Source organism: Rhinopithecus roxellana, chromosome 11, assembly GCF_007565055.1.
Source record: "Rhinopithecus roxellana isolate Shanxi Qingling chromosome 11, ASM756505v1, whole genome shotgun sequence".
NCBI lineage: Eukaryota > Metazoa > Chordata > Mammalia > Primates > Cercopithecidae > Rhinopithecus > Rhinopithecus roxellana.
Window position 1 is genome coordinate 105,694,619 of NC_044559.1, and position 22,955 is coordinate 105,717,573.

General features: G+C 36.5%; 1 protein-coding gene across 3 annotated transcripts in view; it reads left to right on the forward strand.

Moving 5' to 3' along the window:
• Positions 1-22,955, forward strand: part of ARMC4 (armadillo repeat containing 4) — a 204,268-nt gene that overhangs the window by 81,214 nt on the left and 100,099 nt on the right. For all 3 annotated transcript variants that reach the window (XM_010381410.2, XM_010381409.2, XM_030940847.1), the window contains one exon: positions 16,687-16,801. In XM_010381410.2, the coding sequence (XP_010379712.1) occupies positions 16,687-16,801 (115 nt within the window). The remainder of the gene's footprint in view (positions 1-16,686; positions 16,802-22,955) is intronic.

A 22,955-nucleotide genomic window follows, 5' to 3' on the forward strand; every position in this document is an offset into this window, starting at 1 on the left:
ACAGAGTGTAGAGTTTGATGTGTATTCTCTAGATCTACTTTATGTTACTTATGTTTTCTATCTTATTATTTTGTGTGAATTTGATCTATCTTATGCTATAACTGCTATATAAAATTCTTTTACCATTAGTGCACTTTTATCTGAATCTTCTTACATCTTCTATAGTAGGTGCTGTATTATTTTGTGAATAAATGTTTCTAATGGTTATGAATTACGACTTTTGATATTTCAAGTGCTGTTCTTTGTCAGGTTCAAAGTGTTTTGGCTTGATTTCTACTTTGTCTGATAACAGAATATTTATCCCTGCTTTCTTGTTGTTTCCATTTGCTTGTATATCTTGATCTACCCCTCTTACTCTTTCTGAATCACATTGTTTTAGATGTGCCCTTGCATGCAGTATATAAATTGGGTCTTGTTTTGTGAGTCAGTTAAAAAGTCTTTGTTTTAATGAGTTAAATGTATTAACATTCATTGATATGAATAATGTTTAGCTTCAACAATGTCAATTTTTTAAATTATATTTTGCTTATAAGATTTGCAGCCTTTGTTCTTTAATTTTTTGTTGCTTGCTCTTTAATTTGTGTTCTTTAGAAAGGTTTGCATTTTTGTTTTAGTGGTTATCTTTGTGCCTATAAATTTTTCCAGTGCCCTAATCCTCCTCCTTATTTAAACATTCACTATTTAGTTTTATTATTATTTTTTTGGTTGTTTGTTTCTGTTTTTTGAGACAGAGTCTCACTTTGTTGCCCAGGCTGAAGTGCAGTGGTACGATCTTGGCTCACTGCAACCTCTGCCTCCTGGGTTCAAATGATTCTCCTGCCTCAGCCACCATAGTAGCTGGGATTATAGGCGCGCACCACTAAGCCCAGCTAATTTTTGTGTTTTTAGTAGAGACAGGGTTTCACCATGTTGACCAGGCTAGTCTTGAATTCCTGACCTCAAATGACCCACCCTCCTCAGCCTTCCAAATTGCTGGGACTACAGGCGTGAGCCACCGTGCCCGGCCCATTCAGTATTTAGTTTTTCAGTTTTTATTGGTTTCTTTTAATTCTCACCTGTTGCCTGTATGGTGATCAATGGGATCGTTCTATTTTTCTTTTTCTCCCTTCCTTTTCCTCCCATTTTTAAAGTGCATTATTTCTGTTTTGTTATATATGACATTCAAACATTATTATTTCACCATTGACCCTGCCTTTGTTTTAAACTCAGATCAACAGTTACGTATATATTTGCTTATATAATCTATGCATATGAGATTCAATTAGCTTCAGTTCTGTAGTCTTAGTTTGGAGCTCATCCTCTAGGAGAATCTTCAAAAAGGGCTCATGGGTGTAGAATTCCCTAAATTCTTACATGTTGAAACTTTCTAAAAATACTCATGGACAGCCTGGCTAGATATAAAGTTCTTTTATTGTTGTTTTCTTTTCTTTTCTTTTCTTTTGAGGCAGAGTTTCACTCTTTCATCCAGGCTGGAAGGCAGTGGCACTACAGCCTTGACCTTCTGGACTCAAGCGATCCTCCCCGCTCAGCCTACCAAGTAGTTGGGACTACAGGCCCCTGCAACCATGCCTGGCTCATTTTTGTAGTTTTTGTAGAGACAGGGTTTTACCATGTTGCCCACACGTGTCTTGAACTCCTGAGCTCAAGCGATCCATCCTCCTTGGCCTCCCAAAATACTGGGATTACAGGCATGGGCCAAGGTGCCCGGCCTAAAGTTCTTGATTCCCAAGTTCTTTCATTAAATTACAAAACAACAACAGCAACAACAAAAAACCAAAACAACAACAACAACAAAACTGCTCCATTGCCTTGCTTCATAACGTTTTTTCGAAAAGTCTGATGCTAGTCTAATTATTTTGCCTTTGTAAATCACCTGATTTTTTTGGGAGGGGGACTGGGGATTTTTATCTTTGTAATCTAAAAATTTTGCTAGGTTTGTCTCAGAATTGATTGCTGTTTGTTAACCTGAAATATAACGCATACAAATAAGGAAGGATAAATAATTTATTCCTCCTTTTTTTAAAAAAAAAAAAATCCATTTATATGTACATATAGATATGTGAGATGTCAGGAATCCCAGCAAACTCCGACTGATAAGGACTGTTTTTCCTTTTTTTTTTTTCTTTTGAGATGGAGTCCCGCTATGTCGCCCAGGCTGTAGTGCAGTGGTGCAATCTCGGCTCACTGCAAGCCCCGCCTCCTGGGTTCACACCATTCTCCTGCCTCAGACTCCTGAATAGCTGGGACTACAGGCGCCTGCCACCACGCCTGGCTAATTTTTTGTATTTTTAGTAGAGATGGGGTTTCACCATGTTAGCCAGGATGGTCTCGATCTCCTGATCTCGTGATCCACCCGCCTTGACCTCCCAAAGTGCTGGGATTACAGGCGTGAGTCATTGCACCCGGCCCCTTTTTAAAAATCATTTGAATTCATGCATCTTCATGAGTTACTTAGTCTCTACTGTTCTTTAGTACAAACTACCTGGCATACATGATTCAAAACATACTAAAAGTCTAATGCTATAAATTTTCCATTACTTCAAAATATCCTTAAAATTTAAAGGTTAGCTTTCAACATAAGTAAGTGCCTGCCTATAAAAGAGTTAAATTTCATGTTTTTTTCTTTTCTTCATTGGAGATGGGGTCTTACTCTGTCACCCAGCCTAAAGTGCAGTGGCACGATGAGGGGTCACTGCAGCCTTAAACTCCTGGGGCTCAAGCAATCCTTCAAATTTCATGTTTTTCAGATCAAGGAAATTAAGGAACAGGTATTTCTATTAATATTTTGTAAGTGCCCAGGACTCTAAGAAAGGTTACCTAACAATTTACATAAATAATATACTAATTTCCTACAATTTCTGTTACAAAATATTTTCCTTCCACACGTTGTAAAGTAAACATTTGTTGGACTGATTGTTACATGGCCCAGTGTTATGTGATCGTGTAATGAAAGACTCTTTCATATACACAAGGATAGAATTAAAACTTACCATGGAATCTGTAACTCTAAATTTCCTCTCTTCTGTGGTTGAAACATAATTATGTTGCATTTACATAGTTTTTTTTTTTTTTTTTTCAGTTTTTACATTGGGTTTATTTGTTCTTTGTAAAAAGGGGAAAAAAGTAAAGATATGCTTGTTTGTATACAGAAGAGATTTAATCTCTTTGTGGCTGCTCAGATATTTCTTTTGCCACAGAACCAGTCTTTGTGACCTTTCAGGGTTTATGCAAAACATAAAATAGAATATATGTTTTACATGTTTGTATCAACAAGAACATTTTTCTTTCACATTTTCATTTTTGTTTTTCATCTGCATACTTTTAAAAGCATGTAGATTTCACTGAGATACAAAAGTGTCAAATGGAGAGTAATTACCTGAATCATTTAATCTTCCAAATCTTGGTTTTCTCATTTTAAAACAGGCTCTAGGGATTTTTAAATTTGAGGATTATGTGGGTTTTATTTTCCCACATTCTGTATCTCATCCAGCCAGTTATGATATGCACTCATATTAATAGCTGAAAGAATGGGCTTCTTCTAAGTACTATTTACTGAGGGAGCACATATATGTATCTGTGTGTTCACAATAAAATAAAAAGCCTTTAAAATTTTTTTAATTTGTAAAATATACATAAAGGAAAGTGCATAATGAAAATTAAAACATTAGTAAATTATTGGAAGGGAAACACTTATGTAACTGCCATCCAAGTCAAGAAATAGAATATTGTCATTATTATAAACCCCCTGACTGCCTGTCCTCACAGCCCACCCAATGCCACTTCTCTTTACTCTGGGGATGGCTCCCTTTTTGCCTTTATTGTAATTAGGGTCTTGCTTCTTTTTCATAATTTTATACTTGAGAATGCATCTCTATAAACTGCAGCTTAGTTTTGTTTCTATTTGGAGTGTATTTGAATGAAAGCATAAAGTGTTTTGTCTGACATTTTGTTCTAAATTACGGGTTATTTTTACACTTAATTGTTTAGTTTAGTGAGTTTTCATAATTGTATACAGCCGTATAACCAGCAGGCAAAAGTAATTATAAAACATGTCCTTCATCCAGGAAAGTTTTCTCATGTTATGTTTCAATCAATTTTCATGCCCACTCTAAGCAACCACTTTTTTATTTCCATCACTATAGGTTAGAATTGCATATTCTTGCATTGGAACTTCTGAGTCATCACGGAGTACGTGTTTCACTTTACTAACAACTTCCAAATAGTACACAAAAGTGATTATACGATTTTACACTCCTACCAGTGCCAATACTTAGTGCTGTCAGTCTTTTTAAAAAAAATTTAGTCATTCCAATAGGATGAAATGGTATGTCATTGTAGATTTCATTTTCATTTTTCTGATAACTAATGATATTGAGTAACTTTCCATATCTTTATTACCAACTTGTATATATTGTTTTGTGGCCTGTTAAAGTCTTTTGCCCATTTTTAATTGGATTGCTTCTCTTTTGTTGTAGTCCATTACATATTCTGAATACGTTTGCATTATTAGATATATGTACTGTGGAGTAATTTTTCCCCAATAAGCATTAAGATTTCCTTTTGAGCAGAAACCTTTAATATGGTTTTCAATTGTCCTTTAAGGTTCGTGGGATTCTGTCCTGTCTGTGATCAAACTAGTTTTTAAGTATGGCTTGAAAGGGAGTCAAAATTAATTGTTTCATACAGTATCCATTTGTCCCAGTACCGTTTATTGAAAACACAATTTTTCATTTGATTATCTTGGTATCTCAGTTGAAATTCAATTGACTGTAAATGAATGGGTCTATTTCTGAACTAATTTAAGGAAAATGGAAATCTTAATGATATTGAGAATGTCAATCCATTAATAAGGTATATATTGCCATTTATTTGGGTCTTCCATTTCTGTCAGCAATACCTTGTAGTTGCAATGTAGAGTATTGCACATTTTGCTTTATACTTTTTCTAGTTATCTACTTACTTGTGGTTTTGTGACTGATAATCATTTTTAATATTTTGCCACTTGTTTGTTACAAGTAATGGGTATGTAATTAAATTTTGAATATACCTTTGTATATTCAAATATACCTTTATGTATGCAGACAAACTTGCTAACTTTATTTTTTCTAATTTTTTTTGTAGATACCATAGGGTTTTCTACATGTAGAAATCCATAATCTGCAAATAATGACAGTTCACTTCCCCCCACAATCCTTATGCCTGTTATTTCTTTTTTGTGTGTGCTTTATTAAGCAGGCCAAGACCTTTGTTACAATCAAGTGAGTGCAAACATATATGTTCTGTACCTAATCTGGGAGAAAGCATTCCATTTTTAAGTGTGATGTTAGCGGTAGGTTTTTGTAGATGTTTTATCAGATTGCAAAAGTTTCTTTCTATTCCTAGTTTGCTGTGAGACTTACATTTTAATAAAAATGGATTTTTGAATTTTATACGATGCTCTTCTATATCTATTGAGATGATCGGATGATTTTTCTTTTGTTGTATTAATAAAGTGACTTACCTTGATTTGTTTTGGAAGGATGAGCCAACCTTCCATTCCTTGGATAAAATCACTCTGATCATGTTGCGTTACCTTTTTCATGCATTCTTGTGTTCAAGTTGCTGATATTTTATATTTTGTGTTTATGTTCATGAGATATGTCGGTGTATAGTTTTCTTTCCTTGCAATATCTTTATCAGTGTTAGAATCAGGGTTATGTAGGCCTTATAGGGCAAGTTGAGAAATTATTTTTTCTCTTTATTTTCTGATAGATTTTGTGTAGGATTATTTTTTCTTGAATATTGACATAATTCACTTAGCAAAATTATCTAAGTTGGAGTTTTCTTTGTGAAAAACATTCCTTTTTAATTAGTTTTTGAAATTACAAATTCAATTTACTTAAAGATATGGCACTATGTGGTTTTCAATTCCTTCTTGGGTCAGTTTTGGTAATTTGTGTTTCTCAAGAAATACGCTCATTTTATTTTATTTATTTTAGATATAAAGTTATTTTATTGTTGTTTTCTTTTCATATATATTATATATATATATGCTAGATATAAAGTTATTTTATTTGTTGTTGTTTACTTTACTTTTTTTTTTTTTTGAGGCAGAGTTTCACTCTTTCGTCCATACATGTTTCGTATGTATTTCGTACATAATAAAAATATGTAATATTTTTCTTTAAGCACAGTGTTAGCCTCAATCCCACAAACGTAAGTTGTGATTTCATTTTTATTTAATTCAAAATAGTTTCTATTTTTTGTGTGATTTACCTTGGACCCAGGGATTATTTGCAAGTGCTGCTTAATTTCTAAAACTGGTTATTTTACAGATCCCATGTTGTTATTGATTTCTAGTTTAAAACCACAAGGTCAGGGATGATATTATATGTGATTTCAGTTCTTTCATATTTGGCTTTACGACTCAGCCATCTGGTCTGTATTTGTCAATATTCCGTTTGCACTGAGAGAAAGCTGTGTATTCTGCAGTAGTTGTCTGCAATGTTTTTAAATGTTGATTAAGTTAAATTGGTTAAGTGTGTTTTTCAGTCTTTTCTATCTTTACCATTTTTTAAATTTTATTTTATCAATTCCTCAGAAAGGGGTGTGAAAATTTTCAGTCATGACTATAGATTTGTTTATTTCTAGTTTTCTCTCCCTAGAGTTGTCCTTTGAACAACACAGGGGTTAGAGACACTAACCCTCCATGCAGTCAAAAATCTGTGTATAATTTTGGCTTCCCCAAAACTTAGCTACTAATAGCCTACTGTTGACCAGAAGCCTTACCAATAACATAAACAATTAGCATGTATTTTGTATGTTATATACTGATTTCTTACAATAATGTAAGCTAGAGAAAAGAAAATATTATAAAGAAAATTCTAAGGAAGAGAAAATATAATTACTATTCATTAAGTGGAAGTGAATCATCATAAAGGTCTTCATCTTGGTTGTCTTCATGTTGATCAGGCTGAGGAGGAGGAGGAAGAAGAGGTGTTGGCCTTGCTGTCTCAGGGGTGGCAGAGGTGAAGGAAATTCACATGTAAGTGGTCCCACAGAGCTCAAATCCATGTTATTCAAGGGTCAACTGTATTTATAATTCTCTTCATTGACAGTGAGAAACTGACTTCTGTTCTTACTGTCCTTACTTATTTGATCAATTTCCCTGTATGTAACCAAGCTTTCATTCACCAAGCATCCCCACCTTCTCCCCTTTGCAGATGCTCTCCTCACCCTGTGCTGGTTCTGATTTACCATACTGGATTACCCAGCTACCAAAATGTTCTCTTCACCCCATTCAGGCTCTAGTTCACCATGTTAGGCCACCTTGCCCTAGTATGTCTGCCCTCCTCACCCTGCTCAGCTTTTGACCTCTTGTGCCACGCTGCTCCACTATATTGGCACTTTCTTTCACACTTTTCAATCTCTGTCCCCACATACCGGCTGATTCTCAATGAGGATATTCACCTTATTCTGCCAGGGTTCTGCTTCCCGCATTGGGTTGCACCACTAAAGATTGCTTCAGTCACTCTATTTAGGTTCTAATATCTTGTGACTATTTCCCCCTACACTTAGAAAGATTCTCTCCTCATCCTTCTTGTGCTCTAACACTCCATGCTGGACCCTTAAAGCAACCTTGTTGGCTCACCTGCCGATTGAGTCCATATATATGAACAAACGTGAGCAGTTTGTGCCGTATTGTAGGCATGGTTAAGGTCATAGAGTTTCTTTCTGGCAATATCATGGATGACTACTTTGTTCTGCCCCACACAATGGCTTTGCTGTGCTCTACTTACTGACTTTAGGGCTAAGGCAAGGGGATTTACTATCCCTTTTGAAGGATGTTTTCACTGGACACAGAAGTCTAGGTTGACAGTTCTTTTTCTTCTAGCATTTTATAAATGCCATTCTATTGTCTTCTTGCCCTCACTGTTTCTTACGAGAAGTCTGAATTCAATCATATCATAATTCCCTATAACTACTGTGCTATGTGTACTGTTCCCTCATATTTACATGTTGAAACTTAATTCCCATTGTGAGAAAATTTAGAGCTGAGACTTTTGGGAAGTGATTAGGACATGAGGGTAGAGGCCTCATGAATGTAATTAATGCCCTTTAAAAGAGTCCCCAGAGAGCTCCTTTGCCCCTTCTACCATGTGAAGTTAAGGTGAAAATATGGTTGTCTATGAACCAGTAAACAGGCCCTCACTAGACACTGAATCTGCCTGCCTTTATCGTTGACCTCCCAGCCTCCAGAACTGTGAGAAATAAATGTGTATTGTTTACAAGCCACCCAGCCTATGGCATTCTGTTATTGTAGCCTGAAGGGACTAAGCCACATGTATTTTTTTTTTTTTTTTGGTTGCTTTTAAGATTGGCTTTTTACCTTTGGGTTTCAGCCATTTGATTATGATGTGTGTAGGTGTGGTTTTACTTTCATTTATATTGTGGTTTTTACTTTCATTTAGGGTTTACTGAGCTTCTTGGACCTATGGATTAATGTCTGCCATCAATTTTGGAGAAGATTGCGATTATTGCCTTCACAGATATTCTTGGGTCCTTTTATCTCTCTGTCCTCTTCTTGGTATTCCAATCACACATATGTTGTTTCATTTAATAATATTTCACAGAGATTGAACTCTGTTACTTCTTTTTCAAAGGAGGAAAGGTCAGGCTTTTCTCTGTTTTTCTGTTTGGATATATTTTATTGCCTTGAATTCACAGATCCCTTTCTCTTCTGTGTCTAGTTTACTGTTAAGCCCATCTAATGAATTCTTCATTTCTAATACTGTAGTTTTCAAATATAGCATTTCTATTTTGTATACATATATAAAGTATGTGTATACATGCATATTTATACACACATATATATATACACACACATACATCCATGTTTATAAATAATGGAAATGCTATATTTCTCCTTTGCCTACAGAGGAGATAACCACAAATTGGTCATTAAAGGGAACAGATTAAACATTTATTCTGCCTGTATGGAGGAACTGTAACTGAGCTGTAGTTAATGGAAGAAAAGCTCTTTTTCATAGAATAATGCCAAGTAACAAATTGAGAAAATGAACAGAATTAGAAAAATCACTATTTTACAACTCCCAATAAAATAATTATTTTAGGCAAGGATAATGAATGGATGCTAAAACTTAAAATAGGGAATGATTGTTGGAATAGGACTTTCTCAGGGTGATACAATATGACCCCACAGATTGTTATACAATGAAAAGAAAAAATGGCATCTTTACAATGGAAAGATCTGGTGGTCACCAGCATAATTAAATTCAGCATTGCTAACTCAGCATTGCTAAAAGTTGGACAACTTTTAGCACTGCTTAAAAGTTGGACAACTAGATGTTTTGTGCCTCTTGATGTGTTGCAATGCATGGGATATAATTGGCTCTCACTTAGTATTTATTGTTTGATCTCATTCTTTTATATGGCTGCATAGTACTCCATGGTGTATATATACATTTTCTTTATCCAGTCTACCATTGATGGGCATTTAGATTGATTCTATGTCTTTGCTACTGTGAATTTTGCTGCAGTAAACAAAGACATGCATGTATCTTTATGGTAGAGTGATTTATATTCCTTTGGGTTTATACCTAATAATGGGATTGCTGGGTTGAATGTTCATTGTTTTAAGTTCTTTGAGAAATCTCCGAACTGCTTTCCACAGTGCCTGAACTAATTTGCATTCCTACAATGCAAATTATAGGAAAAATAATTCAGGTTTTGAATTATTTTCCCTTTTCTCCACAACCTTGTACAGCATCTGTTATTTTTCGACTTTGTCATGATAGCCATTCTGACTGATGTGAGATGGTATCTCCTTGTGGTTTTCATTTGCAGTTCTCTAATGATCAGTGATGTTGAACATTTTTCAATGTGCTTGCTGGCCGCGTGTATGTCTTCTTTTGAGACGGATCTGTTCATGTGCTTTGACCACTTTTCAATGGGGTAATTCAGTTTTTGCTTGTTAATTTAAGTTCCTTATAGATTGTGGATATTAGATTTTTGTCAGATGCATAGTTTGCATATATTTTCTCCCATTCTGTGGGTTTATCTGTTTACTCTGTGGATAGCTTCTTTTGCTGTGCAGAAGCTGTCTTTAGTTTAATTAGGTTTCATTAGTTCATTTTTATTTTGTTGTAATTGTTTTTGCAACAACATGCATACAGCTGGAGACCATTATCGTAAGCAAATTAATGGAGGGATAGAAAACCAAATACCGCATGTTCTCACTTGTCAGTGGGAAGCAAACACTGAGTACACATGGACACAAAGAAGGAAACAACACACTCCAGGGCCTACTTGAAGGTGGAGGGTGGGTGGAGGGTGAGGATCGAAAAACTACCTATCAGGTACATGCTTATTATCTGGGTAACAAAATAATCTGTACACCAAACCCCGTGACATGGAATTTACCTGTGTAACAAACCTGCACATGTAGCCCCGAAACTAAAATAAAAGTTTAGAAAAAGAAGGAAAAACATATTTACTATATGATGAATAATTTTTCTGACAAGAAAGGTTTCTAGAGTCTTTCTAATCATATTGCTTATACCAAGTATAAAAGCATAGACTATCTTCCTGCTTTCCAAAGGCCAAAGAATTTCTGACATACTTTTCCCAAGACTGCCACATTCACATCTTTTCTCCAAATTTGTTATCCCATAGCCTCTTTGGAATAACACATAGAGGTAGAAATGTAAAAAACCTTAAGGATTTTTTTAAAGGTAAAATTCTCTTCTAATCTGTTTTTCCCAGGGATGATCATTTTAATTCTGACATACATTTATGTTTCCCATTTTATTGAATTGCCAACTTGGTTTCAAAACTTGTAGATGACAGTCGCATCTTTTAATGTTGTGGTTTAAGAACGTCATGTTCTTTTAAGCAAACCACACTTAGTTTGAGCCACTGTCATTCAATAATATTTATCAGTGTAATTTTCAGCAAATACTGTGAAGTTTTTAGAAAACATGAAAAATTATGGTTTCAAAATAGATATGTTGATATTGCCAGAAAGAAACCCTGCAATCTTGCCTGTGCCCACAGTATGGGCACAAACTGTTCACATTTGTTCATATATGTGGCCTCAATGGGCAGGCGAGCCAGCCAAACTTCATAGCAGTCCTGGAAAATGTTAATATAACAAGAGCCTGAGAAACAGAGCAAGCAGCTACATCTTTTTGGTTTGTTTATTTTTTTTTAAATAACCAAAAATACGTACATGGATTCATCTTTCTAGAGCTGTTATTTTGCCAGCCAGGCAGTTTGATTTCTGGGATATAGCTGAAGATCTTGAAAGCATGTAATTCAGTTTTGTTTTTATAATGTCAAGAAATTAATGTAGGATTCTATTGCTATACAAAATGAGAAGAGCTACCATACTGCTGGAAATGAATTCAGAGCAAGATGCTAATCAAGTAAGAGAACTATGTAAGGGGTAGACCTGTTGAAAATGGATAGTGGTATAAATTAACACCACCTATAAGCCCATCACTGTATATGCGGAAAGCAATGAAGTTGTCAAGAAATTCTGAGAAAATACACTTTCCACTTAGAGACAACTTCAAATGAAAACTTTACTGCTTACATTTAGAATTTGAAGATGTATTTTGCAAGTATGAGGTTTAAGGAGGAATGTACTTGTGTTGGGAGAGATTTTTGATTCATTGAAGAAGAGTAAGCAAATTTCAGATCCATTTCACCAATATTCGCTGGTGTGGTAGCCTGCTGGGAGTGTGGTGGGAAACACAGAATTCCTGCTATCATGGAGATTACATGGTAATTTGGGAGATAAGAAGCACACAACACATGACTACAAGGCAAAGTAATGTGGTATGAGGTGCAGGTAAAGGGAGAGCAAAATTAAAAAGAAACTTAAAGGAGGAAGATGCCAAAGGATTTGTGAAAGAGGTTTTGTTGTAGACCTTAAGCGATGGATTATTAAGTAAAATATGGAGATGACTGGGAAACAACTATAGTTGAAAAGTATAACAGGGGGAGAATCTCTGTGGTCTGTGAGTAAACTGGTGTCTTCTGTCTGTGGTCAGGTGAAACTCCGTGCTCCATTTATTGCAGCATTTATTAGAGATTATAATGGTCTGTTTATCACCCTAACGAGACTGTAGTTTCCCAATGGTCAATTAAAACACAGTCAGTCCACATTATTTGCAGATTCTGAGTTGACGAATTCATATACTCTCTAAACTTTATTTATAACCCCTAAATCAGTAGTCACATCACTTGCGCTGTCATTCCTGGACACGTGCAAAGCAGGGACACTTTTTTTTTTTTTAATTATACTTTAAGTTCTAGGGTACATGTGCATAACGTGCAGGTTTGTTACATATGTATACTTGTGCCATGTTGGTGTGCTGCACCCATCAACTCATCAGCACCCATCAAATCGTCATTTATATCAGGTATAACTCCCAATGCAATCCCTCCCCCCTCCCCCCTCCCCATGATAGGCCCCGATGTGTGATGTTCCCCTTCCCAAGTCCAAGTGATGTCATTGTTCAGTTCCCACCTATGAGTGAGAACATGCGGTGTTTGGTTTTCTGTTCTTGTGATAGTTTGCTAAGAATGATGGTTTCCAGCTGCATCCATGTCCCTACAAAGGACGCAAACTCATCCTTTTTTATGGCTGCATAATATTCCATGGTGTATATGTGCCACATTTCCTTAATCCAGTCTGTCACAGATGGACATTTGGGTTGATTCCAAGTCTTTGCTATTGTGAATAGTGCCGCAATAAACATACGTGTGCATGTGTCTTTATAGCAGCATGATTTATAATCCTTTGAGGCCAACATCATCCTGATACCAAAGCCTGGCAGAGACACAACAAAAAAAGAAAATTTTAGACCAATATCCCTGATGAACATCGATGCAAAAATCCTCAATAAAATACTGGCAAACCGGATTCAGCAGCACATCAAAAAGCTTATCCACCATGATCAAGTGGGCTTCATCCCTGGGATGCAAGGCTGATTCAACATTTGCAAATCAATAAACGTAATCCAGCATATAAACAGAACCAAAGATAAGAACCACATGATTATCTCAATAGATGCAGAAAAGGCTTTTGACAAAATTCAGGGACACATTTTGAGTCACCTGGTGCACATGTTCTCTGCTGAGGTCCAGAAAGGTAACATTTTGACTTTTCGTTCCAGCTCTCACACTGTGAATAGCTCGTCCATTTGGCAGTCTGTTTAGTGCCACGTTTTTCACAGTCTGTGCTCTCAGATGGTGATTTTGCTGTTTTAATATGGTCCCTAAGCATAGTGCTGAAGTGCTGCCCAGTGTCCCTAAGTGCAGAAAGGTTGCGATGTTCCTTTTGGAAAAAATCTGTGTATTCCCTAAATGCCGTTCAGGCACAAGTTATAGAGCTGTTGGCCATAAGTCCAATATTCCTGATTCAACAATCTGTACCAAATAAGGTGTCTTTAAAGAGAAATACACGTGAAACAACGTTATACATTGATTGGTTGATGAAAATGTTCTGACCAGTGGCTCATGGGAACCCACTTTATATATACCCTAGGAGCAGTAGTTCAGTATTTGTTCATCTAAGGTTTGCAGTGACTTGATAGAACATAACTTCCCCTGATGAGAATTGACTGTATCCATTTTGTTTGTTTGTTTGTTTTTGAGACAGGGTCTGGCTCTGTCACCCAGGTTAGAGTGCAGTGGTGCAATCTGGGTACACTGCAACCTCCGCTTCCTGGGCTCAAGTCATCCTCCTACCTCAGCCTTCCAAGTAGCTGAGATTAGAGTCATGCGCCACCATGCCTGGCTAATTTTTTTTTTTTTTTTTTTGTATTTTTTGTATTTTTTGTAGAGACAGGGTCCTTTGTTGCCTGGGCTAGTCTTGAACTCCTGAGCTCATGCGATCCACCCACCTTGGCCTCCCAAAGTGTTAGGATTACAGGCGTGAGTCACCGTTTCTGACCCAAGTGTATTGATTATTTCTGTATGCCTAGTACTTAGTGTTTAGTAGATAGTCAAGGAGTCTTATGAGAAATTCCAGCTCCCTAAAAAATTTAAATACCGAACTTTGGAATTGCAGCTTAATACCATGAAGGCAATGGGAGGCCATTGGAGACTTTTTTCCCCAGGAGTGATCTTTGGGTTGTGAATTGTTTAACAAGCGCTGATTAAATGTGCTAGCTAGTGTCATGAACAGAATGAATATCCCTGGCACCCTGCTCTCAAGGAGCTATTGCAGAAACCCTAAAAGTGTCTTTAGGAAGATTAATTTGCAGGGATTTGTAAGATGGATTGAAATTGAGAAAAACTGAAGACACAAAACCAAGTTATTCTCTCACACAATGATCCTGAGATGAAATGGTAAAGACTGGGATTTGGGTGCTCAAATACAAAACAGGGAAATGGGCAGATACTTAAGTTATTATGAAGTAAAATTTAGCAATAAATGAGTTCATGCAGAGGATGAGGGAGATGGAAGGGATAAAGTTAAACTCTGAAGTTTACTACTCCTGACTTTGTTAGTTCCTGTGGTGGCAAATGTTTTTCAATCAGGTTCTTGTCATAGGAAGTTATCATTCTGTACTGTTCTGAGTCTTTTTTTTTTTTTTTTCTCAAATGAAGACTCACTCTGTCACCCAGGCTGGAGTGCAGTGGTGCAATCTCGGCTCACTGCAACCTCCGCCTCCCGGGTTCAAGCGATTGTCCTGCCTCAGCCTCCTGAGTAGCTGAGACTACAGGTGCGTGCCACCATGCCTGATTTATTTTTGTATTTTTAGTAGAGACAGGATTTAGCCACTTTGGCCAGGTTGGTCTTGAACTCCTGATCTCAAGTGATCTGTCTGCCCTCACCTCCCAAACTGTTGGGATTACAGGTGTGAGTCACTGGGCCCCGCCCCTGAGTCTTCTTTTAAGATACCAGTAATGGGACCAAAATCCTCACTCGTTATAACTAAGTAGCTGATGAACTAAGTAGGGTTTGGGTTGAAAATGGTAAATTATAGATCTAATTTTACAATTATAGTGAATTTTTGTAGTTGTGAAATTTTGTCTATAATTTGTTTAAAGTTAATTGTGAAATTATGTCCAGTATTGAACGATCCTTTTTTTTTAAATTGCAAATTTGTGCCATCCAAATTACTTCCACTGTAATGACAAGTTATTTCTGGCCAGCAGTATACAGTTACATATCACTAATGCCAAGTTTGCTGTGAAATTTACAAGAAGATAGGGGAGACCATTATTCACTGTTGTTCATTATGACATTTTATATGAAAAAAATAGAGGCTCAGAGATCAGCATTAGTTATATTTTAAGTAGCATATGGAAGGCAATATGACTTTTCAGTTTAAATTTGAAAAGCAAATTCTTCATTGTGAAGTGCCAGTATGTTTCTTTAGAGTTTCCATTAATTGAGAAATAAAACTTTGTTTTCTCTCAGCATGGTATGAAAGTTTCAGATTTGAAAATCTATTTACTTAAGCTTTACTTTAAAATAATTTTTCAGTGTATTTTTTCTTATTAGAAGTCCTTTTTTAAGACTGTTTTTATCCTGATATAGGCTATTTGCATCACCAGGGTTTTTCAATGCTCTTTGTCAGCATCACCAATTTTATAAGGTTATGCAAAACTGATCTCCTACTTGAAAACTTTGGAATAATACGTTTTTTCCCCCCTGGTAAACTCATCTAAGATAATCAAGACATCTAGATGTTTTTATGTCAATTTTCAAGGAAGAATTTGAATGGCATTTTAAGCTAGTATTTATTCTATCTGTGGCTCAATACTACATGTGTTTAATTCAACTTGAGATTAAAAATCAAAGGAATTTCGATGTCCTTTATCTTTTTTCATCTGCTTTGAGTTTAATATACCTTTCTGAAGAAAGCCATGTTTGTAAAGGTTATTAAGTTTTGTTTGGCCTTCTTCTCCGCTGTGAGTACCCAGTGGACCTTACTGCGAGGTTATGCTCCTGGACTGATTGATATATAAACAGAAGACAGATGGTGTAGAGATAGCTCTGATGATAATTCATTTTTCAGCTAGTCATGAAGCTATTTTGATTACAGTGTGTTTAAGTAATTATAACACAGTCTGCAATGTTAGTCTTGCTGGGAAGGGTGCACATGGAAAACAAGTTACGTGTTATTCATGCCCAACAAAGGATGCACTGTGGTGTAATGATTTTAATTCCTAATGCTAGATTAGGACTGAAAGCGTTTAAAATATGTCATACAGTAAGGTAAGTCAATTAAACATGGACCAAATAAAAAAGGTAACGGCACAGTTTTGAGGCATAAATATTTGTTTTGGAAAGTATTTAGATGTTATTATATGAAAGAAACTAGTATTTTTACATTTAGGTAACAGTCTGTGTACAGCTAATTAAAAAATTACATGGCTTGATTTTCAGTTGATGTGAATCATCCTGCAGCTTGTTTTCTGTGTCATGGATTTAAAACTGAAATCAGAGGGCTCACAATTCAGCATGTTACCTCTCTACTGTTGATGAAGTTTTGCAAAAAAAAAAAAAAAAAAAAAAAACAAAAAAACAAACAAAAAAAAAAACTAAGCAAAATATCAAAAGTTGAAAAAAATAATTAAAATTGTGTAAATAAGTGGGTCATTAAAATGTTTGTCTTCACATATTAATGACAGTTTATATCATGATTTTGGGTTCCATGATAGCATCATTGATCGCTTAGATGGAGTTCGTTTGTTGTGGTCCCTGCTGAAAAATCCTCACCCAGACGTGAAGGCCAGCGCAGCGTGGGCACTCTGTCCATGCATCGAAAATGCAAAGGTAAGAACGGACTGCAAGTCAGTCTCTTCTAGAATCTCTTAATACTATACTGAAAAATGCCACCACAGGTTACTAATTGCTTTTTACTTATTATAAGTCAGATTTATCTGGTGGGAGAGAGTGTTGCAGAATGTTTATGCCAAAATAATTTTGGAGCATTGCCTTTTTTTCTGGTCAGTTTTAAAATGCAAAGCAAAACTAGCCAAAGATGGCAGTGCTTGCCAAGTTCTAGCTGATTGGTGCAATGGAAGCAAGCATCTCAGGTAAATCAGAGTGAGGACAAGTTGACTGTTCTTGTCTCTTGAGGGATAAGGAAATTGTCTGCATTTACCTGCTATGTAGAGAGAGTGCAGCCTCTGGGGAGACACGACTGCTTCTCTTGTTACAGCCTGCAGTGAGAGAGCACTATGTTCTGTGTTGCTTTGAAAAGGTCACATGATTTCAATGACTTACTTTTCTTATCTGTCACTAAAAAGAGGAGACCAGAAGTTTCTGAAATCAATTTTAGCCCTTGATTTGTAAATTTTATTATTTTCTTTGAAGACCACTTTTCAGCTTATTTCTCTTAACATTTTTTCTATAGGTTTAGAGATTGACCTTTAAGATCCTTGTTGCTGAAGTTATTTCTGCCTGTTGAATATTTTTTTAAATTATACTTTAAGTTCTGGGATACATGTGTAGAATGTGCAGGTTTGTTACATAGCTATACACATGCCATGGTGGTTTGCTCCACCCATCAACCCGTCATCTACATTAGGTATTTCTCCTAATGCTATTCCTCCCCTAGTCCCCCACCATCTGACAGGCCCCAGTGTGTGATGTTTCTTTCCCTGTGTCCATTGCATTCTCATTGTTCAGCTCCCACTTATGAGTGAGAACATACAGCGTTTGGTTTTCTGTTCCTGTGTTAGTTTGCTGAGAATGATGGTTTCCAGCTTCATTCATGTCCCTGCAAAGGACATGGACTCATCCTTTTTTATGGCTGCACAGTATTACATGGTATATATATGCCACCTTTTCTTTATCCAGTCTATCATTGATGGGCATTTGGGTTGGTTCCAAGTCTTTGCTCTTGCAAGTAGTGCTGCAATAAACATATAAATGTGCATGTGTCTTTATAGTAGACTGATTTATAATCCTTTAGGTATATACCCAGTAATGGGATTGCTGGGTAAAATGGTATTCATGGTTCTAGATCCTCGAGGAATTGCCACACTGTCTTCCACAATGGTTGAACTAATTTACACTCCCACCAACAGTGTAAAAGCATTTCTATTTCTTCACATCCTCTCCAGCATCTGTTGTTTCCTGACTTTTTAGTGATCGCCATTCTAACTGGTGTGAGATGGTATCTCATTGTGGTTTTGATTTGCATTTCTCTAATGACCAGTGATGATGAACTTTTTTTCATATGTTTGTTGGTCACATAAATGTCTTTTTTTAAGAAGTGTCTTTTCATATCTTTTCCTCACTTTTTGATGGAGTTGTTTGTTTTCTCTTGTAAATGTTTAAGTCCCTTGTAGATTCTGAATATTAGCCCTTTGTCAGATGGATTGCAAAACTTTTTTCCCATTTTGTAGGTTGCCTGCTCACTCTGATGGCAGTTTCTTTTGCTGTGCAGAACTTTTTAGTTTAATTCTATCCCATTTGTCAATTTTGGCTTTTGTTGCCATTGCTTTTGGTGTTTTAGTCATGAAAGCTTTGCCCATGCCTATGTCCTGAATGGTATTGCCTAGGTTTTCTTCTAGAGTTTTTATGGTTTTAGGTCTTACATGTAAGTCTTTAATCCATCTTGAGTTAATTTTTGTATAAGGTGTAAGGAAGAGGTCCAGTTTCAGTTTTCTGCATATGGCTAGCAAGTTTTCCCAACACCTTTTATTAAATAGGGAATCCTTTCCCCATTTCTTGTTTTTTTCAGGTTTATCAAAGATTAGATTGTTGTGTGGCATTATTTCTGAGACCTCTGTTCCATTGGTCTGTATCTCTGTTTTGGTACCAGTACCATGCTGTTTTAGTAACTGTAGCCTTGTAATATAGTTTGAAGCCGGGAAGTGTGATGCCTCCAGCCTTGTTCTTTTTGCTTAATATTGTCTTGGATATATAGGCTCTTTTTTGGTTACATATGAAATTTGAAGTAGCTTTTGTAATTCTGTGAAGAACTCCAATGGTAGCTTGATGGGGATAGCATTTAATCTATAAGTTACTTTAGGCAGTATGGCCATTTTCACAATATTGTTTCTTCCTATCCATGAGCATGGAACGTTTTTCCATTTGTTTGTGTCCTCTCTTATTTCCTTGAGCAGTGGTTTGCAGTTCTCCTTGAAGAGGTCCTTCACATCCCTTGTAAGTTGTATTCCTAGATATTTTTTTCACCCACAAAAAAGAATTTATTTACAGTGTAAAATTTATCATACATTTCTTTTTTTGAACTGAACATAACCTCAAGATTTTATTGTCTTCATAATAAAACAAAAGATGAAATTTAGAACTGAATCACTTGGCCCTTTCTCTTCATATCTCCTCCCAGTTCAAAATGCTTGCATGTCTTCATAGCCAGCATCGTCTTAGATCTGCGGCTGGGCTCAGTGCTCAAGCCTTGGCACCATCTCCTTTGTAGTTTTAGCCTTTTTCTGGAAAATCAGCTTACTTACAGAAATCAGTGGCCTTGATATACGCAAACAATACTTAGGTGAGGAGTCTTCAGAAAACCCCATGTATAATAGCAACAAAGAAGATTAAATATTTAGAGACAAACTTATTAAGAAATGTGCAAAATCTACAAAGGGGAAATACTTCTGGAAAACACAAAAGCACGTAGAGTGGGAAGACATCCCTTGTTTTTGGCTATCACGACTCATCATCAAGATGCCCATTCCCTCCAAGCTGATTAATAAATTGAATGCCATTCCTATAAAAATACCAACAAGCTTTGTTTCATGGAGTTGGTAAGTTGATACTAAAGTTTCTATGGAAAATAAACATGCTGAAATAGTGACACAAAATGGGGGGCTAGCCCTATGGGCTATTAAAACAAACTATAAAGCCCCTGTATTTAGAACAGTGTGGCAATGACCATGTTAACAGGCAGACAGACCAATGGAATAGGATAGAAAGTACAGAATAGACCTAAGTACAAATGGGAATTTAGTATATGATAAAGGTGGCATATCAAATCTCAGAGGCAGTGATGGATTTTTTTATATTTCTTTATTTATATTTTTTATTTATTGAGATGGAGTCTCACTCTGTCACCCAGGCTGGAGTGCAGTGGCATGATCTCGGCTCACTGCAACCTCTACCTGCTGGGCTTAAGCAATTCTGATGCCTCAGCCTCCTGAGTGCTCAGCCCAAGATTGCCACTCTGCTTCCTGCCATGATGCCATGTTCCCCATGCATACACAGCATCCTTGCCCTTCTTGTCCTGTGCCACTTTGTGGGGTTGGTGCTTGCCACACTTCTTACAGAAAGTCTGGAAGGCTTTAGGAACGTGTACCACATTGCAGGAACCCCACTGCTTGGAAAGCTATTGTTAATTTCCAAGTCATTTATGCTTACAGAGCTGATAGGAGCTAAACTGAGGTGTGGGTCATTCTGTAGTAGGAAACAGTTTGGGGAATAGTTAACATAGTGGTCAAAAGAGTTTTTTAAAACTCCAAACCTCTGATTGTTGTCTGCATATACCATTTTGGGCAAAAGGTAGTTCTTATTTGGAGAAAACATAGATTGTATTATCTTGAGAAGTTCTAAAGGGAACCACAGAGGGGAGGAAGAGGAGACACAGGAAGTCTTTCTGGTTGGGGCAGTGGTCTCCCTGGTGGGGTGGACACCCTTGTCTTGGTGTGGTCATAGAACTCATGGAAATGACAGACGGCCTGGGACACCAGCTTTTCAGAGGATAAGGGTTTCTTGCACGTATTGGTGGGGCCTCAGCTGTATCTAATAGGAGGTACTGCACTGGAGGCCTCAGATGGTCCTATTCCTAGGTATTTTATTCTCTTTGTAGCAATTGTGAATGGGAGTTCACTCATGATTTGGCTCTCTCTTTGTCTATTATTGGTCTATAGGAATGCTTATGATTTTTGCACATTGATTTTGTATCCTGAGACTTTGCTGAAGTTGCTTATCAGCTTAAGGAGATTTTAGGCTGAGACAATGTGGTTTTCTAAATATACAATCATGTCATCTGCAGACAGAGACCATTTGACTTCCTCTCTTCCTATTTGAATACCTTTATTGCTTTCTCTTGCCTGATTGCCCTGGCCAGAACTTCCAATACTATATTGAATAGCAGTGGTGAGAGAGGGCATCCTTGTCTTGTGCTGGTTTTCAAAGGGAATGCTTCCAGCTTTTGCCCATTGAGTATGATATTGGCTGTGGGTTTGTCACAAATAGCTCTTACTATTTTGAGATGCATTCCATATATACTTAGTTTATTTAGAGTTTTTAGCATGAAGGAATGTTGAATTTTATCGAAGGCCTTTTCTGCATCTATTGAGATAATCATGTGGTTTTTCTTCTTGGTTCTGTTTATGTGGTGGATTACGTTTATTGGTTTGCATATGTTGAACCAGCCTTGCATCCCAGGGATGAAGCTGATTTGATGATGTTGGATAAGCTTTTTGATGTGCTGCTGGATTTGGTTTGCCAGTATTTTATTGAGGATTTTCGCATCGATGTTCTTCAGGGATACTGGTCTGAAATTTTCTTTTTTTGTTGTGTCTCTGTCAGGTTTTGGTATGAGGATGATACTGGTCTCAAAAAATGAGTCAGGGAGGAGTCCCTGTTTTTCTGTGGTTTGGAATGGTTTCGGAAGGAAACCAGGTACCAGCTCCTCTTTGTACCTCTGGTAGAATTCCGCTGTGAATCCATCTGATCCTGGGCTTTTTTTGGTTAATGGGTTATTAATTACTGCCTCAATTTCAGAATTTGTTATTGGTCTATTCTGTGATTTGATTTCTTCCTGGTTTAGACTTGGGAGGGTGTATGTGTCCAGGAATTTATCCATTTCTTCTGGATTTTCTAGTTTATTTGCATAGAGGTTTTCATAGTATTCTCTTATGGTAGTTTGTATTTCTGTGGAATCAGTGGTGATCTCCCCTTTATCATTTTTTATTGTGTCTATTTGATTCTTCTCTCTTTTCTTTTTTATTAGTCTGGCTAGTGGTCTATTTATTTTGTTAATCTTCTCAAAACATCAGCTGCTGGATTCATTGATTCTTTGAAGGGTTTTTCATGTATCACTTTAGTTCTCCTCTGATCTTAGTTATTTCTTGTCTTCTGCTAACTTTTGAATTTGTTTGCTCTTGCTTATCTAGTTCTTACTGTGATGCTAGGGTGTCAATTTTAGATCTTTTCTGCTTTCCCCTGTGGGCATTTAGTGCTATAAATTTCCCTCTAAACACTACTTTAGCTGTTTCCCATAGATTCTGGTATGTTGTGTCATGGTCTCATTGGTTTCAAAGAACTTATTTATTTCTGCCTTAATTTTGTTATTTACACAGTATCATTCAGGAGCAGGATGTTCAGTTTCCATTTAGTTGTGTGGTTTTGAGTAAGTTTCTTAATCCTGAGTTCTAATTTGATGGCACTGTGGTCTGAGAGACTGTTTGTTATAATTTCCGTTCTTTTGCATTTGCTAGGGAGTGTTTTACTTTCAATTTTGTGGTCAATTTTAGCATAAGTGTGATGCCATGCTGAGAAGAATGTATATTCTGTTGATTTGGGGTGGAGAGTTATGTAGATGTCTATTAGGTTCGCTTGTTCCAGAACTGAGTTCAAGTCCTGAATATCCTTGTTAATTTTCTGTCTCGTTGATCTGGCTAATACTGACAATGGGTGTTAAAGTCTCCCAGTATTATTGTGTTGGAGTATAAGTCTCTTTGTAGGTCTCCAAGAACTTGCTTTATGAATCTGAGTGCTCCTGTACTGGATGCATATATATTTAGGGTAGTTAACTCTTCTTGTTGCATTGATCCCTTTACCATTATGTAGTGCCCTTTTTTGTCTTTTTTGATCTTTGTTGGTTTAAAGTCTGTTTTATTAGACTAGGATTGCAACCCCTGCTTTTTTTTTTACTTTCCATTTGCTTGGTAAACATTCCTCTATTCCTTTATTTTGAGCCTATGTCTGTCTGTGCACGCAAGATGGGTCTTCT